Source organism: Episyrphus balteatus, chromosome 3 (assembly GCF_945859705.1).
Source record: "Episyrphus balteatus chromosome 3, idEpiBalt1.1, whole genome shotgun sequence".
Taxonomy (NCBI): Eukaryota; Metazoa; Arthropoda; class Insecta; order Diptera; family Syrphidae; genus Episyrphus; species Episyrphus balteatus.
Window position 1 is genome coordinate 35587917 of NC_079136.1, and position 18500 is coordinate 35606416.

Sequence of the window (18500 nt, forward strand, 5' to 3'; positions counted from 1 at the left end):
TGCAAAAAATAGACTTTCTACAAATACCAATATGCTAATGCTAAACTTATCATACAAAAAGGCTATAAAACACCTACACTAAGTTAAGTTAACAGCCACAAAAACTCCTTGGATACCTTTGTTATTATCGATTCTTACTTCAATTATTAAAAGGTATAATAAAGGTATAATTTATCTTCAAAAACGAAGAATATTGCTCAGTGAAAAAAAAATCTAGAAAATGAGTAAAATTAATTCACCAAGTTCCAATAATAGCGCAACATCATCTGAAACAAGTGAAACACAAAGTATTGATGATAATTCTCCAGGAAACAATAACAGGTAGGCTATACATAAGTTCGCTATATAAACATATCGTTTCGTGTTGAAAGACAATCAAAAATGGGAATGCTAATAAAGCTTTATTATGTGAATATATTAATTCAATCATTCACACGCTAAAGTATAAAGTTAATCAAAGAGTGTTACCAAAAGAATAGCACGAAATTTGACTTTCATTACAACAATCAGTTTGAAAAACTTGTCGGCTGAATAATAACGTTCTTCAAAACAAATATCATTTATGGAAATTGAAACACCTGCTGAGGATTTAAGTAAAGAAGATGAAAATGCACTTTATAAACTTAAATGGAAGAAGTAACAAAAATATATTAATATTTCATGTTCACTCGGGCGTATGAGTATTTTTTTTTAAATTATAATTCTTCCTATTTTGTTTTATTTATTTATCAATAGGGCTGTAAAAAGCTGGAAGCGCATGAAAGATGAAGGCGATAAGAAAAGACCACCATGGAAATCTGTGAGTGTTTCTACACTTCCAAAGGCTGATAAAAATGCATTACTTCGAGCGAAATTACTGGATGCATCAAGGTGTGTAAGAGTTATTTGAATTGTAATTTAGCTTGCATGGAAGTTAGCGGAAAAATGATTAAATATTCTGATAACATATGACTGAAGTTAGCGCACGAAAATAAGAAAATTATTGTCCAAAATTTTAACTAATTAACTGCTAATTTGTTCCGCAAAAATAAGCTTTGTTTGGTCCTATGGGTTATTTTTTATTTCAATTTTATGTTGAAAAGGCTCACTTTGGTTGGCTTGGTCAGTGGAGAAATTTTAAAAAATTACCTTTTTTTTAATTTTTTCTGTCAATAATTTAAATCTTTTTCTTACCATTTTTTTTTTTTAACTATGCCAGGCGTCTTCGATTATCCAAGTTATCCATTGCTATTCAAGTTGATTTACCGATATACAAACCAAGTAATACGATTGGAATTCCTATTCAAAATGATCTTATACTTAAGCATGACGTAAGCATCCTTACCGATGGATCAATTACATTAAAAAAAGAAGGACCTGGAGAATGTAAGTGAATTCCTTTCAAATAATTGGTATTTAAATTTAATTTTTCTTAATTTTCAAGTCATTCTTACCCATTCGGCATCTCAAATGACAGAGGCTATTGTGGGAATCGACTCTTCAACACAAACTCTCTTACCACGCTCAACAACTCGCTTTTGGGAAGCTTATTTATCTAATGACCCACAATGTAAAGATTCTTCATTTACACCAATCGAACAAAATCTTCAAACTCAAATACGTGAAATTCGAAAAATTAACAAACAAATTTCTCAAAGATCAAAGAGTTACGAAGAAATGTCTGATGATTCGATAACCGGCAATGGCGATAAAACATCTTTAATTAAACATTTTAAGAAAATTTCAAAATCCACTGGCTCTTTACTAAAGCCAACATTGTCGAGTTGGCATTTTGAATATCCTGTCGAGGAGGAGACTCATTGGAAACCTTATACAACCAAAGCAATACCATGGAGTAGCTTTTCTAACACTGAAATAGAAGATAGACTCTCAAATATGAAATTACAACCAATTCTAGCTGATAAACAAAAAGCTCCAAATACTGACATTCAAGAATGTGCTTTGAATGCAGATCTTTATGATGCTGTCCAAGAACTTGTTGTTGAATCAAATAGTTTGGTTGAAACATTTAGTCGTTTATCTTCGGTTTTGATTAAAGAGGATTTAAAAGTTAAGCCGCCCATAGAAAGCTTTAAGATAAATAGCCTTTCCGACTATTGGGTTCCAATAGTGGAAAAACATGAAGCAAATGTCAAAAAGCTGACGAGTGAACTTAAACATCCCAAAATAAGAAAAGCCAAACCTATTGTAATGGCCGATTTAGATAGAATTTTGCATCCCAAGACAGCTGTTTAGGGTCGATAGAGAAGGGATACAAATATTAAAAACGCTTAATAACATGCAAAATAAAAATAAAATCAATTAAACACTTAAAATGTAATTTTTTTTTAATAATAATGTGCCTTAACAAGAATTATAATTATAAATAATTTAAATACAAAAATAAACTAAAAATCTAAAACATTGATTTCATGCCTTTAAAAACTTCATTGGATCATTTAAGAATGTTCTCAAAAAATTATTACCCACTGGTAACAACTGTATATTTTCATCGAACTCATACAAAGGTGGCATTGTTATTGATTCGTATGACAATTTCTTAATATTGCGAACTTCGATATGAACTTCTGTTCTTTTGACATCATTTTGTGGAGTTTTTGTTCGAATGTATTTTCTAATATAAATTCGTCCAGATGGTTCTCTACATTTGAAAACAAAAAAAAAATTATAAAATTTCATGTGAATAATTTTTATTTTGAATTCAAATTTACCTTATTAAGGAAGCAGGAGATGGTAAGATGATGGAAAGCATTTCCTTGCCAGTTCGGAGCACTTCTTGTATAACTTTTTCAACATGGTCGAGGAATACAAAGAAATGATCACTCGAAGGGCATATTGTTTTGAGATCAAAAGGTAACTCTACCAGGAGTTGGTAATGCAAGGCGTATTCATATGGTTTCTTTTGCCGAGCTGATAAAAAAGGATATAATAGAAGAGGAAGTTTATTTATGTTAAAATTTAAACACTTACTATGTAGCTTATTTGGTTTGAATTGAATATCATTAAAGATCACTTCAACTCCCCTTGGATCTTTTGGTGTAAAATTAATTACTATTGCAAATGTTCGTATGCGAGTGTGAGTTAAAACAATTATGTTGTTAAATAGTAGAAGTTCGTTGATAATCCAGTTGGATTCGCTGCAAACAAAGAAAAAATTGGTTAATCACTTTTTGTATCGCCAACTACACTACAAATAATATTGAATATACGTTTCCTTTTTTTAAATTACTCGTAGTTTATAAAAAAAAAGTATACACTTATGTAACGCCAAATCGAGACAATAGAGAATATTAAGGAATGAGGACTATATAATTAGCAAACCTGCAGCAGTACTACAAAATAGAGCTCCCATTTATTCAGTCAAGTATTTTCTGTTAGAAAATTTATCCGACTTCTAAGAACTAGTGGTCTTTTTTCTAAGATCGAGTAGTAAATTAGTCAGAATTTGCAATACTGCTTTTTTGAACTCCAGGTGTAACTTTACTTGTACATGGTTTCCAGCATTTTGTGCTGGAAGTTCGAAGATAGATGTCTCTCGCGTTGATTTTCACTATTTAAGCATCTAACAAACACGAAATTTTTACGGAGAAGTATTAATATGTCCGTTCTTCTTGTTCAGGGACAGCATTTGCCATTTCTCGTGTTTTTGGTAAATATTAAAAATCTTTCAGTTCCAAGATTTATAAAAACTCAATTTCTTACTTTTATTTGAGAGCAACACCGCGAAAAAAAATTTGTTCTTAATTATTAGACAATGTTTTAGTGAGAGAATTGTAAACAAAAATTTAAAAAAAATCATTTATAGGCGGAGGAAGCAATATACTGTTGTTGCAAAGTAGGAATTTTTTGAAATTTATTTATTTCATTCATCTATCGAGTTTCCTCTTACAGATTGCTTATCTTAACACAATTTACGAGTCGACGATTATTCAGAGAATTTAAACCAATTAAAGCGCATCTTACAGAGTACTACGGGGTTACAGGTAAATTCCAATTTAATTGTCTAATTATAAACCTAGTAAATGATTTTTGATATAATGTGGATCCCAAGCAACTGAAGCATATTCCAAATGCCTGTTTGATTTTCAAGATTTTAAATGCACATCTAAATATAAGTCTTCACTAAAATGATATCTCGTCGGAAACTTTCTACGACTTTGGCACTTGATTTTTCTAACTTAACCAAATCATTCGAGCGAAACACACAATAAGTTTGAAAATTATTTAAAAATACAAATATTTGATAATAGAAATAATACATACCTTTCCATTTTCCTTCGAACCTTATAGACAAAACTATTTTCAACCTTGATCTCTTTTTTGTTTTGTTGTATTTTTTGTGTATTCCTGTAAAACAAAAACAAAAATTACATTTAAATACAATTTTAAATAGAATTTCTCTTTCAAACTTACTCTAATCTCTCCGCGGCCAATTCCGCCAACAATATTTGTATCGATTCAGAATCCTCTTCATCCATTGCCATACTACGACTTCCATCCGAAACATTAAAACTATCACTTTCGCGCAATTTTTGTCGCACAATTTTCCCAACATCCGAAATATTTGGTTTCTTTTTCAATTGTTTCAGTTCACTCAAATCTATTTCATAAATTGGTAACGGTTCCAACATAAAACTTCCAATAGTCGTATCATTTATTTGTTGTGTTGTACTTAAACGTTGACATTTACATTTTCTACAAACTGATGAATTTGGTTTAGATCGTTGCGGTGGCTCTTTCACAGCAGGTGGAAGAAAAACGGGAAGACTAGGAGCAGTTATTTCATCCACTACTTGAATTCCTGATGGACAATAAACCATTTCAGATTCATCATCCAATGTATTTACTAAACTTAAATGTGTCTTTTCTATAGCATCATTTATATCAGACAACTCAAGACTATCACATGTTAACTCTACATAGCGTTTTTTAAAATCAGCCAAATTGTGTGTTGTATCACCTGCATCTGGAGACCTTACAAGTCCATGAAATTCATTTACTTGCATTTTACATAATGCATCTGTGGTATTGGGGGAATTTACTTGATTGGCATTAAGTTGCAACTTCTTACTGAAGAATGTTGACACATCAGAAATTGTAATGGGTACATCCTCCTCAAATTGAAACAAAGACTTGTGAGATGCATTTGTTGTCGTTTCCATCTCATTCGGACAAATATACAAAGTATCATTTCGTTGAAATGTCGTCCCACGTCTAGGTATCTCTACAGTTTCAAAAGATTCTTCTTGCATTGCCGCTGGTGGTGGATCTACATAAACTGTCCTTCGATAATCTTCATTAGAATCATGAGGCTTTTTCAATTGTGGTTTGGGCTCTTCGATAGTCTTCCTAACAGATGACAAGACTTTTCGTGGAATCTCAATTGTATCGAAAGACTGTTGCAATTGCTGAACTTCTTTGCGAGGTGATTTGGTGACTGTCTTAGTTATTACGACATCTGGAGACGACATCTCATTCGCATCGGATAATTCTTCTTTAAATTCTTGTAGTTTCTTTGGAATTGTTGTTGAAAATCTTCTTGGAGTTTCCTCCTCTTCCATATTGTTTCTAAAATGACAACCAATATTTGGTATTTCTTGTTGAATAAAATCAATACTCTTTTTCAGAGATTGCAATTTTTTGGCACTGCCAATTAATTGTGGAATTCGTGAGGATTTATTTTTTGTTGGAGTACTTTCTGGATCTGTTGTATGTCCTGCATCATCATTACAACTAACATCCATTGAATCATCTTTGCCGCCGGCAAAAAACATTGTCGATCTTTTTTGCGTCTCAAAAATACTTGGCTTCATTAGATTCGATTGTGAAAATAATCGAGAGCTTTCAGCAAGCAATTCCTTAATGCTTTGACCAGCAGCACTGGGCTTGTTAATTGCCATCGACATGTTACTTGTATTCATAGTTTCATTGAAATGTAGAGTTTGGCGATTTTTTTTAACACTTGTGTTAGATGGATTTCCCCCAAAATCAATTGCTCCTCCTTGTTTGCTCCATGCTATTGACATGTCACCTGCATTTATAGGTTCATTGAAATGTAGGGTTTGACGATTTTTCTTTGATGATATTTCACCAAATTCAACTCCTCCTTGCTTGCTGGTTCCAGACATTAACACAACACTTGTATTCATAGTTTCGTCAAAGTGTAGAGTTTGACGATTTTTTTGAATACTTGTCTTCGATGGATTTTCACCAAATTCAACTCCTCTTCCTTCCTCTAGTCGGGATTTCATAAGAATTTGTTTGCTATTATTATTTGCATTGTTTGCTTGAGTCACTTCCATGGAAACAATTGATTCAAAAGGCTTCTTTTGAAACGAGCATTTAAGTGGACTGTCCAAAGTTGGTTTTTGAACGAGACTTTTCATATCTTCATTCACTTCTCTAGATTGTCCATGATCAAATGATTGATTAGTCATTTCTTTTGGAGAAAATGTAGTTTGCCGTCTCAATGATTGAGATTGAGGAAGTGGTTGCATCCCTGATTCTTCGAAAATGCTTACTGGCACATGACATGTTTGACGACCGTTAATTTGTTTCTCAGCTTCTAACCCATCTTCAGCATCATAGAATATATCTTCTTCTTGTTCTTCAATTGCAGCTTCAACTTTAAGATATTCAGCTAAAGATCTATCAACACTTGAAGGTGTCATTGGAACTTTTGGTCTTAATTTAGGATTGTAAATTGGAGATACATCATCTTGAGATGTTGCTTCGCTGGTAAATTTTGATTTGCTAAAAGATGTTGTTGTTGTTGCTGTTGAAACTTCATTAAAATTAAGTGTTCTACTAAAACTTGATTTACGTGCTGTAGATTTTGGTAATAATGATTCATCCATATCGACTAGCTGTTGTTCTTCACATATTGTTACACGTCGTGGTCTAGTTACAACCTTTACAGGTTGTTCTTCTTCATCATTTGATTTTAAAATAGTTGGTTTGGACATAGTTTCTTCTTTTTTGGAGTCTAGTGATTCTTCAAGCATATCAATTGGAGTATATATTGATTTCCTTGGCATATTATTGTTGTTGTTTGAAATAATTCCAGGTTTAATGAGATTTGTAGTTTCTTCAATATCAACTGCATCGTAAATAGTTTTTCGATTATTGTGAGAATAAGAGATTGATTTTTTTATCTCAGGTTCAGGTGGAAGATCTTCAACTATATCTTCTTTTGTGAATATAGTTTGACGCACTTTAAGGTCAACTTTTTCATTTGTAGGTTTTGTGAACTTCGGTGAATCTACAACCATATCACTTGGTGCATAAATAGATTCCCTGGACTTATTTGTTTTATAAAGGTTTGCGTTATTTTGAGGAGATACTGAGGTTAGTTCAATGTTAGCTGGTTCTAAAATTGTTTGACGGTTCTTGATGGAAGAATTGGAAACGGGCTCTGATTGATAGCAATCTTTAAATATTTTATTTGGAATTTTATTTGTTTCATCAAAGATTGGTTTAGAATCAATTTCTTTAATCGAGTCGTCGATGATGTCTTCTGGTTGGCAAATTGTTTGTCGTATTTTATGACTTTTCGTGGTGATATGTGTCTGAGGAATTTGTGATCTATTTGATTGAGAAGGCTCTGGATATTCCTCAAGCATATCACAAAGAATATATACCGATTGCCTTGAGTTAGTACTTTTTGGGACGTTTCCGTTGAGATTAGATACTACTGGGTCCTCAACTTCCATGGTATCATTAATAGCCATTTGGGGAGATACCTTTTTCAGAGGGTCTTCGACTTTTTTATTAGATGTGATAGTCGACCTATGAAACCCAAACCTGTTGTATTCGGCGACATCTTCAACTATGTCTTCTGTGTTGTAGATGGTTTGACGCAATTTAGAACCCACAACTGTTAAAGATTTTTTAGTTTCACTTGGCTTTGGAGATTCTTCGACCATATCAGATGGAGTGTAAATAGATTCTCTTGTCTTCTTTTCAGTTTGATAGATAGATTTTTGTATGATTGCCTCTCTTTTGACCTTTGATGATTCTTCAAGCATATCAATTGGAATATATACTGACTTCCTAAACCTATTATTATCCGTCGAAATAATCCCAGGTTGATTGAGATTTGTAGTTTCTTCAATATCAATTGCATCGTAAATAGTTTTGCGATGATTGGGAGGAAAGGAGATTGATTTTTGAGGTTTATGTTCTAAATCTTCAACAATATCTTCTTTTGGGAAGATAGTTTGACGAACTTTAAGATTAACTGATTCAGCTTTTTCGTTTGTAGGTCGTGTGAGCTTGGGTGAATCTTCAATCATATCACTTGGTGTATAAATGGATTCCCTTGACTTATTTATTTTAGCGGTACTTTGAGGAGATACTGAAGTTAATTCAATGTTAGCAGGGTCAAAGATTGTTTGGCAATTCTTGATAAAAGACCTAGAAACCGGTTCGGATCGGTAGGAATCTTCAAACACTTTTTTTGAATCATTTTCTTTAATAGAATCTTCTATGATGTTTTCTGGATTGCAAATTGTTTGTCGTGTTTTGAGACTTTTTGAAATGTTTACTTCATGAGACTGAGAAGGTTTTGGATATTCCTCAACCATATCACGAGGACCATACACAGAATGCCTTGAGTTAGTACTTTTCGGGACATTTTCGTTGGTATTAAATTCTATTGGATCCTCAATTTCCATCGTATGATTAATTTTCATTTGGTTGGATACCACTTTCGAAGAATCTTCGACCTTATTATTAGATGGAATAATAGTTTTATGAGACCCAAATCTGTCATTTTTAGAGACATCTTCAACGATGTTTTCTGATGTAAAAATGGTCTGCCGCATTTTAAGATCAGCTGATTCATCTTTTACATTCGTAGTTCGTGTGAATTTGGGTGAATCTTCAATCATATCACTTGGTGTATAAATTGATTCTCTTGAATGATTTGTTTTAAAAGAGTTAGCGATACTTTGAGGGTGTATTGAAGTTAGTTCAATGTTAGCAGGCTCGAAGATTGTTTGACGATTCTGGATTGAAGATTTCGAAACCAACTTTGATTGGTAAGAATTGGAAACCGGTTTTGATTGATAAGAATCTTCAAATATATTAATTGGTATTTTATTTGTTTCCTCAAACACTTTTTGTGAATCAATTTCTTTGATCGAATCGTCTATGACGTCTTCTGGGTGGCAAATTGTTTGTCGTTTTGAAGTGCTAAGTGTCTGAGAAATTTGAGATTGAGAGGGCTTTGGATATTCTTCATTCTTATGAAACGCATTTCTGTCGTTTTTGGGGAGATCTTCATCTATGTCTTCTGGAGTGAAGATGGTTTGTCGCAGTTTAAGACCAACAATTGTTGAAGACTTTTTAATTTCACTTGGCTTTGGAGATTCTTCATCCATATCAGATGGTGTGTAAATGGATTCTCTTGACTTCTTTTGAGTTGCAATTGTATCTTCTTTTATATCAACTGGTTGGTAGTAAGTTTGGCGATCATTTTTAACTTCTTCAGTTTTGGTTTCAGTTTGTATAGAATCTTCAAATATATTTATTGGTGTTGTGATAGTTTTTTGAAGATCACTTTTAGGATCTTCATCTGCAAATACCGCTTTCTTTGTAAGAATTGCCTGTCTTAATTCAAAACCTTTAGTTTTATAAACTTTGGAAATTTGCGAAGATGATTTTGGTTCATCTTCAAGCATATCAATTGGTGTATATACTGATTCCCTTGATCTATAATTTTTATTCGAAATGATCCCAGGTTGAATGACATTTGTAGTTTCTTCAATATCAACAGCATCGTAAATAGTTTTGCGATTATTATGAGACATTGATTTTTGAATCTCAGATTTATGTGGTGGATTTTCAATTATATCTTCTGTGGTGAAGATAGTTTGACGAACTTTAAGATCAGCTTTTACATTTGTAGATCGTGTGATTTTGGGTGAATCTTCAATCATATCGCTTGGCGTATAAATGGATTCTCTGGACTTATTTCCTTTAGAAAGGTTAGTGGTGCTTTGAGGAGCTACTGAAGTCAGTTCAACGTTAGCAAGTTCAAAGTTTGTTTGACGATTCTTAATGGAAGAATGGGAAATTGGGTCTGGTTGATGAGAATCTTTAAAAATATTAATTGGTATTTTATTTGTTTCGTGAAACATTTTTTGAGCATCATTTTGTCTAATAGAAACCTCTATGATATCTTCTGGATTACAAATTGTTTGTCGTGTTTTGAGACATTTCGAAGTACTCTGTGTCTGAGAAATTTGTACTCCATGAGATTGAGAAGGATTTGGATATTCCTCAAGCATATCGCAAGGTTCATATACAGAATGCCTTGACTTAGTACTTTTTGGGACCATTTCGTGTGCATTTGAAACTTTTGGCCCTTCAATTTCCATTGTATCGTTAATTGTCATTTCCTTGGATACAATTTTCGGTTGCAGAATATCTTCTTCTATATTTTCGGGTGTGAAAATAGTTTGTCGCAACTTCAGACCAATTGTTGAAGATTTTTTAGTTTCACTTGGTTTTGGAGATTCTTCAACCATATCAGATGGTGTGTAAATGGATTCCCTTGATTTTTTTTGAGTATTCTTCTGAGTTAAAATGGCATCTTCTTCGATACTAACCGGTTGACAGATAGTTTGGCGATTATTTTTAACTTTTTCAATTCTGGGTTCGATTTGGATAGAATCTTCGAATATATTGATTGGTGTTGTGATAGTTTTTTGTAGATCACCTTTAGAATTTATGTCTTTGAGAGTATCTTCAACTATTTCTTCTGTTGTAAGAATTGTGTTTCTTAATTTAAGACCTTTTGTTTTATCAACTTTGGAAGTTTGTGTAGATGACTTTGGAGATTCTTCTTCAATCATATCAGTGGGAGTATAAATTGATTCCCTTTGTTTTTTAGTATTTTTGGTTTCAATATTTGTAGATACATTCATTTCTTCAATCTCAGATTGTTTAAAATGATTTTCTTTATCTTCAACCAGTGAGTATTCCATTTGACCATTATGAGGAAGATGTATTGTTTGACTATTTTTTTGTGAATTTTGTTGAATATGTGAATTTGCACAAATTGATAATTCCATTGAAATATCACCCATTTGATGTCCCATAGCTAGACATGAAGCAGTTGTATTTGGAAAGCTTGAGCTTTCATTAATTGTTTTACTATCGTAAATTGTATGACTTAAGGTGTTTGCATGCATTCCGATTGCTGATTCGTCAATTGCAACTGAATCAAAATGAATAGTTGGCCTGTTTTGAATAGGTTGAGTTTTATGACCGGCAATTGATTCATCAACTGCTATTGATTCATAGATTGTAGGCCTTTCCTTTGGGTCCATATGAGAAGATTTGGCCAGGTCATTATCTGTAATATCCATTGAACTGCAGTATAGGGTGTTCATTGGTTTTTTGCGCAATGGAGAATTCATTTCAGCTAAAGAAGAGTCAAAAACAAAAGCTGAAAGAAATTTAAAGAATATTTGATTTTTGTTAGCTCCAATATAAAAATGCAGACGTTACGATATTATTTATCATGGACTTTTTAAGGACCCTAAATACCAGCTATTTCTGTCTTTGAACATTTTTTATTTCCAATTTTAACACAGGGATAAAGGCTATAATGCAATTCTATTAATCTCTACAAAGAACTTGCAGAAAGCATGTATCGCAAACTGATGGAAGACAGGCTTTCCAGAATGCAGCTATTCTTAAAATTGCCGCTAAAAGAAGAATGCTCAGGAAATTCGCTCACGTATTAACGATGATGAAGGCTTCTATTTGTGGACGACGACAAAATTCTTCACAGATGACAGTACTTTAAAGGTCTTTTAAATGAGCAGTTTCCAGGATATATTTTCTAACAGCCGAACGTAATTTACCTAAATGACTCATGATTCTCATCTCCAGGCTTATCAATGGTGACTAAATGCCTAAACAGCCGAGAGAAAGTTACCTTCTTCCAATTTACAAGGGGAAATTGCTACAAATACAGTTCGATTAAGCTAATGTCACACACCAGGACGATCGTTGAACGGATTTTGGTAGGCTGACTGCGATAGTCGAGTGCGATGACTAGTGCGGGTTTGTGTCGGGTAAATCAACCACAGATCCCATACAGAGAATCAAAATGGAAAAACATTGTGATTCCTCAAAGGATTTTCATTAGTATCCGACCGAAGCTTCGGCTTCGGCCGGATTCGGCCAAAAAACAACATTCGGCCAAATCTTCGGCTTCGGCCATTTTAGGCCGAAGTTTTGGCCAAAGCCGAAGAATCTGTTTATTATATGGAGCATCGTACTAGGCGCCGGAAAAAATTTCAATTTTTGAAATTTTTGAATACCGAAGAAAGAATTGCAATCTTTTCTTCGGTAGGTATTCAAAAATTTTAAAACACATGTGTGTCATCATAAATAAATAAATAAAAATAATATTTTTATCCATTTGGTAAGGAGAATTCTTGAGTTTTTTCAAAGTTAGGCTTCGACATCGACCGAAGATTTTCTTTCAGCTTAATAATTCGGCTTAGGCTTCGGCTTTAAATCGACCTTCGGTCGGACACTAATTTTCATATTGTGCTGGTTAATTTTGAAAAGGTATTCGATTGACAAGCACTTCACCTGATATGGGTTTCTCTGAGGCAGCGAGGGTTTCCAAAAATCTACGTGCGGATGATATAATACAAAATGTATTTCCTTCGTTTTTTATTATATTTCCCAGCATGAGTCACCAAAGAGTTCCCTTGGTGTGCACACAGGAAGCGTCTTGAGTCATTTGCTCTTTATCACAGTCCTTGACTTTCTACTTGAAGAAAAAGGGATGGATAAAAGAAGTGGCGAAAAAACTCTGCCATCTTCTGTTTGTGACCGGAAAATGCCTCCCTAACCTGAAATGAAAGCTCGGTTCACAATGTTGGACAATATTATATGTCAATTTGACTCTTAAACTTGGTGGCCTTAATTTTGTGGAACATAAAAACAATTGATAATTTTATATTATTTGTTGAAATTGACCAATTTTTTAGTGTAAATATTCCACTGTTATTAGGCTGTTTTGATCTACATAAAGAAAATGCCTTTATTTGTCCCAACGTTTCGTAAGTGTTTCTTACTTCTTGAGGGGTATTTATTCAATTTAATTATTCAAAACATAATACATAATTTACTTCCCTTCTGCTTCTATTGCATATTCCCGGAGACGGCAAAATTCAAATACGACAGTTAACACTTATGTCACAGCTGGGTATTAGGTACTATTTGATTTTTAGGCGTTGATTAAATATAATAATAATAAGTAGAGTGTTGCTCTCCCTTTTTGGCCCTGGCCATAACCCATACATTTTGGAAACCACGAGTGAATATAAATGGAACAAAGCCCCTTATTACGGGGCAAAACAGCTTTATAACAGCTGGCTGAAAACTATAAGGTTCTATGTTTTATTGAAACCCCTGCAGACATAGAACATTAAAAACTACTTCTGGGAATATTTTATTTCCATTTCATTTAAATTAAAAATTAACAAAACAAATTCAAAACAAGTAGGCGAAACAAACATCATGCTAACTATTTTTGGCAATCATATTTTTAATTATGTACAAAAAGAAAAGCAATTTTATTACTGATCTTAAAAAAAAAAAAAAAAAACATAGCATAATCTACTTACCCAGTGGTGTCCTTTCTGACTTTCTTTTCGATCCTTTGCCATCATGAATCTGAGTTATTTGCATTACATCACTGGTATTGTTTGTAGATTGAGCATTATTAACGATAACCTCTTCAATTATGACCTTGGACGTGCCATCAATAACTCCTGCATCATCCTTCTTTAACTTAACTAGTTGCATTTGTTCATCTCTTATGATATCTTCCTTGACAACATTCATCGGAACTTTGTTTTTTCGAACCATTTTCAAAACATTCACATCGTCTTCTGTCATTAAAATGCTCCGACAAAACACGTTCGACGTATTTGGACTAATTTCTGTATGTGTTGTGACTGGAACTCGAAATTTAAACATTTGAAGTTCTGATTCATTCAATGACACATCCACACTTTGTTCGATGGTAATTGTTTTATTTATTTGTCCCGAAAAATTAATAAAATCAAAAGTACTTGAGAAAAAGTTGGAGGGACAATCAACTATAGGCCTTTTCGGTGGTGGCATTATTTCCTTTAAATTGTTGTTGTTTGAAACGACATTTTCTTGACATTTTATCATGGCAAATTCTGTTTTTTCAATTGGAGTTTCCGATGGGAGTTGTTCTTCAACTGAAGAAGGTGTAGTAGCAGAAGGGGGTGGAGGAGGAGGAGGTAACAGGTTAACCTCCTGCACACTTACCACTGGCAGTTGGTTTGACTTTACACACAAATTTTCTTTGTCATTTTCAGCAATGAGAACTTTTTTCTTGGATGAAGAACGACGTTTTGGTTGTTGTTGTTGTTGTTGCGGTTCACAAATTACACGCCTATTTCGCAATTGTATACGTTTGATGTGAACATTGACTAGGCCGCTTTCGTTTGAGCTTAGTTTCAAATCATCGGCTGATTCCTCATAAGAAGTTCCCCAGATTGTTTCAGCTTCTTCCCCTGCAATAAATTCTCTAAAAATTATATATAGTTTTAGTGGAATCTTTTTTATTTCAGGTATTTCTAAGTTAACTAACTTTACAGATTTCTTTCCACTGAAACTTATTCGTCGGGCTTTGATTTCAGTTGTGGTGTCTTCATCCAAGGGTTTCTTTTTTAAAATCTGAAAACAAAAGATTGATAAAACCTTTAATTAAATGTTTCATCCTACCTTAAGTATTATGCACTGATATTGGACTGCACTTCAAACAACAATTGATCAAAGCTTATTAAAGTATTCTTATATAGGCAAGGCACTTTTCCGGGATAGGTATTTATCTTAATTAAGTCTCACACTCTTTCAGATGTTTAGAACATAAACTGGATATTGAATCCATTTTTTGTATAATAACCGCGAACTCAAGGGATCAATATACCCTTAACATTATGAACACAGCACGAGCTTTATGTTAATAGGGAAGTATTTGAAAGGAGACACCGTTGAACATTACTTTTGAAGTTCTTAAAATAGGATGGAAAAACGGAGGTCGTTTTGTTTCCTTCGGAGGAAAACCTTAACACTTTGCAGCAGTTTGGGCGGTATCAAATAAAGGGGCCAACCAATAGAATCCATCGCGTGCGTTACTTCGACGTTACACACGTTATTATGAGAACCGACCCATACATGACGACTCGACGGATGCTTTTATGAGTTGGTTTTCATAAGAACGTGTGTATTTTATCAAGCTTTCAGTTAAATCCGTTGACGTAATGGATGCGACGGATTCTATGGGTTGGGCCCTTAAGTGGTCATTTTACAGAAGGTGATTTGTAATGCACATTCCGACAATGGAAAGCTAATTGGTTTCTCCGATGCAAGTGCCGCTTATTTATAGTGGCATGGGAGAAGGCTTCCGCTTTAATGACAGCATTATGTATTTGAAGCAATAAAGTCTACGGGATATCTAATTTTTCATTGGACAATGCTATCAAGATCCGAATTTAATGAACTTATTTTTGTTATTAGTAGTAGTTTCTAGTCATATCGACTACAAAAGTAGTTGATGCAAAACTTAATCAATATTTTTGAAATATCAAGTGCAATAATCTTACTTTCTCCTAAATGATGTAACATTTTTTTGCATTGTTCGGCGAGATAAACTATCAGATGTCTATTAATCACAAGCAACCTGGCTTGATGACCCAATTAGCGCAGAATGCGCCGTTTCGATCCCAAAACTTGTAAAACCTATGAGTTATAAAATTTATTTTACTAATTTGTTTCTAAGAAAAACGAGTGTTTAGGCTGTCCTAAAACCACTTCGTTGCATTTAGGAGATCAAGTCTCTGGTCTTTGATTCTGACATTGAGTGCTCTACTCCTACCAAGGGCAGGACATTGGCATAGAAAGTGGAAGACCGTTTCTTTTTTTTGCTGATCCAAACAACTGCCACAATAAGTATTGTTTGGTTTTGGTATACCTAGCTTTGCTGCATGTTCTCTTATCGGCCAATATCCGGTGCATACCGCAAAGATCCTGCTAACAATAGTTGCCACAGCATGACTAGGTGCGCCATATCTAGAAAAATCTGGCCCACCTATAGTGCCCATAATCTCGTATAGGCCCTAACTACAAAATTTTCGATTTTGATTTTTTTGCATATTTGGAGTTAGGGCATTGTCTCTGATTTATTCTCATTTATTTTTTTAGCCTAGGTCTTTAAATAAGTCAGAAAATTCAAAATGTACTTTTGATTTTTTTCATTTTTATATGCAAATTGCGATATTAGATTTAGTGTTTCCCTCTATAACTCAGAAGTAAGAAAAAAAATGTAGGGCCTTTACGAGATTATGGGCAGTATAGGTGGGCCAGATTTTTCTAGATATGGCGCACCTAGTCATGCTGTGCCAACTATTGTTTGCTTTTGTTAAGTAATTTGAAAAGATATTTCCCTTCATGACACCTATAGGAATGTTAACTATTTATGCTAGTGACTCATGAAGGGTCGATCCTTGGCTGGCCAGTTCATCCGCCTTTTAATTGCTTTCAAAACTACTGTGACCTGGGAACCAGATAAGAGTGATTGTGAGACATCCACTCAGCATTGAGAGTTTCTCTCTGCACTGCTGAACGAATTTGGAAGATGTCATGGCCTAAGTAATTTGCAAGCTTCTTTAATTGCCAGCAGTTTCGCTTGGAATACACTGGCAAAGTTTGGTAGTCGAAAGGATTTTCAATTAAATTTAATTCGCGGAAAAATTAAATTTGTAATCATATTATCTACGCTGGAGTCTACATCATTGTCGAGGTAGTACCCAGTTAAAGTTCATAAATAAATCATTGAGACCAACCCAGTTGGCTCGTATTGACATACAGTTCTGGTAACTGCTCTTTCTAGATTTCGATTTATTGTGCACCAGAAATAAACAGATATGAGAATGCTCTAATGGGCCTAGATGCGATAAGACACCAGGTAGTTTTTTGAGATTGGCAAGCACCAAGTTGAAGCAGAAAACTGAAACATTCGAGATCATGGCATTCATCATTAGAAGAATAGAGGTTGTTGTTGAGATCAGTGAAGCGGGTGAGAATGTGAACTCACAAAGGCATTGAATCTAAAGACCACCACAACGACAAGTAGGTATCGATAGCAAAGAGTATACTTATTTGGATGTACCTTAAGAGGGCTTGCAAGTTGACAAATTGTCATAAAAGAGCCGCAAACAAGGAAGCTATGGCCCTTAGCCATAGAAAGGAAAAATAAAGGAAAATAAGCAATTCACCTTGAATATGGAAATAATTTTTTGATTGGCGTATGAGAATATTAAAGGTGTTGGTTTTCCACAAAAATACAATCAGAGTTTAGCTTAACAGAAAAGAGGCCCATTTTATAAAACAAAGCTTATCACCAAACAAACAAATGAGTGAATAACTTATTTCAAGCAAAAAGATTTTAATATTTTTTCCTGTTTAGACACTTAAGCTGTAAAATAAAAATAAGATCGATGTTTTCCTGCTGCAGATCATAATAAATAACATGGAAATAGTGAGATTTCCAAAAGAAAAATAGGGAACTGTACATTCTTTTACATTCATGATGTACTGAAAGAAATTTCCTTTATTTGTTTTGACAAAGCAAATTAAACTTTACTTACTGAATTTCTTCTCTTTTTAATAGGTTCCATAATTTGTGATTCGTCGAAGCATTAAATTAATTATATTTTAAAACTATTTATGTATGTTTTTTGTTAGAAAAATATTTTTATCCAAGCCAATTGGCATTATTTTTAATTCAAAACTAGAATTTTTTTTGCTTTGGTTTTGAAACTGTTTTTTTTTGAATATTTTTTGTGCCGTAGAGTTGGATAAACTGGGAAAATGTCAAAGTTGTAGTTATCGATAAATTGTGGTTGTTATCGAATATTTTTCATTGTAGTAGATTAATAGTTTTGGGGATAGCTCACACTAATTAATTTTCTTTAGTTTTTTTTAAAGGCCAGTTGTACAAATATTTAATCCGTGGTTCAGCAACATTTATTTTCTGAAATCGGTGGAAAGGTGCCGGGCTACCACTGGTGCAAGGTCCACATATGTAAAAATAGCCACATCCGTGCTTAAACCGTGGTTGACCCGCAGCTAATCCGCCGAAATGGGTGGGTTAAATTCCTGATCCGAGTCTGAACCACGTTGTACAAATATTTAATCCATGTATCAGCAACTTTTATATTCGGAAATCGATGGTAAAACTGAAGTTAAGCACTGGTTCAAGGTCCATAGCCAAATCTATGCTTGAACCAAAGTTGGACCACAGCTAACTCATCGAAATGGAGAAGTTAAATTCTTGAACCAATGTTGAACACCGTTTCTACAATTGGCCAATGGAATTGTAATCAAAAAGTCACTTGTTTTGAAATATAAATAAAAAGTAGGTAATGACA

The 18500-nt window shown here is 33.7% G+C and overlaps 2 protein-coding genes across 4 annotated transcripts; one reads left to right on the forward strand and one right to left on the reverse strand.

Annotated features, from left to right (window-relative positions):
• Positions 1-69: 69 nt before the first annotated feature.
• Positions 70-2360, forward strand: LOC129913822 (uncharacterized). Of its 2 annotated transcripts, none has more exons than XM_055992700.1 (4): positions 70-321; positions 736-870; positions 1199-1365; positions 1424-2360. In XM_055992700.1, the coding sequence occupies exons 1-4, from the start codon at positions 221-223 to the stop codon at positions 2233-2235; spliced, it is 1215 nt and encodes a 404-aa protein (XP_055848675.1). In that variant the 5' UTR covers positions 70-220; the 3' UTR covers positions 2236-2360. The 2 variants fall into 2 exon arrangements, with proteins under 2 accessions (XP_055848675.1, XP_055848676.1); XM_055992701.1 differs by having other exon boundaries at positions 210-636.
• On the reverse strand, positions 2308-17870 carry LOC129913820 (uncharacterized). Of its 2 annotated transcripts, XM_055992696.1 has the most exons (8): positions 17718-17870; positions 14660-14745; positions 13659-14596; positions 4414-11455; positions 4264-4347; positions 2971-3137; positions 2712-2910; positions 2308-2641 (listed from the first exon to the last, which is right to left on the reverse strand). In XM_055992696.1, the coding sequence occupies exons 1-8, from the start codon at positions 17745-17747 to the stop codon at positions 2410-2412; spliced, it is 8778 nt and encodes a 2925-aa protein (XP_055848671.1). In that variant the 5' UTR covers positions 17748-17870; the 3' UTR covers positions 2308-2409. The 2 variants fall into 2 exon arrangements, with proteins under 2 accessions (XP_055848671.1, XP_055848673.1); XM_055992698.1 differs by lacking the exons at positions 13659-14596; positions 14660-14745 and having other exon boundaries at positions 17718-17833.
• Positions 17871-18500: the final 630 nt, after the last annotated feature.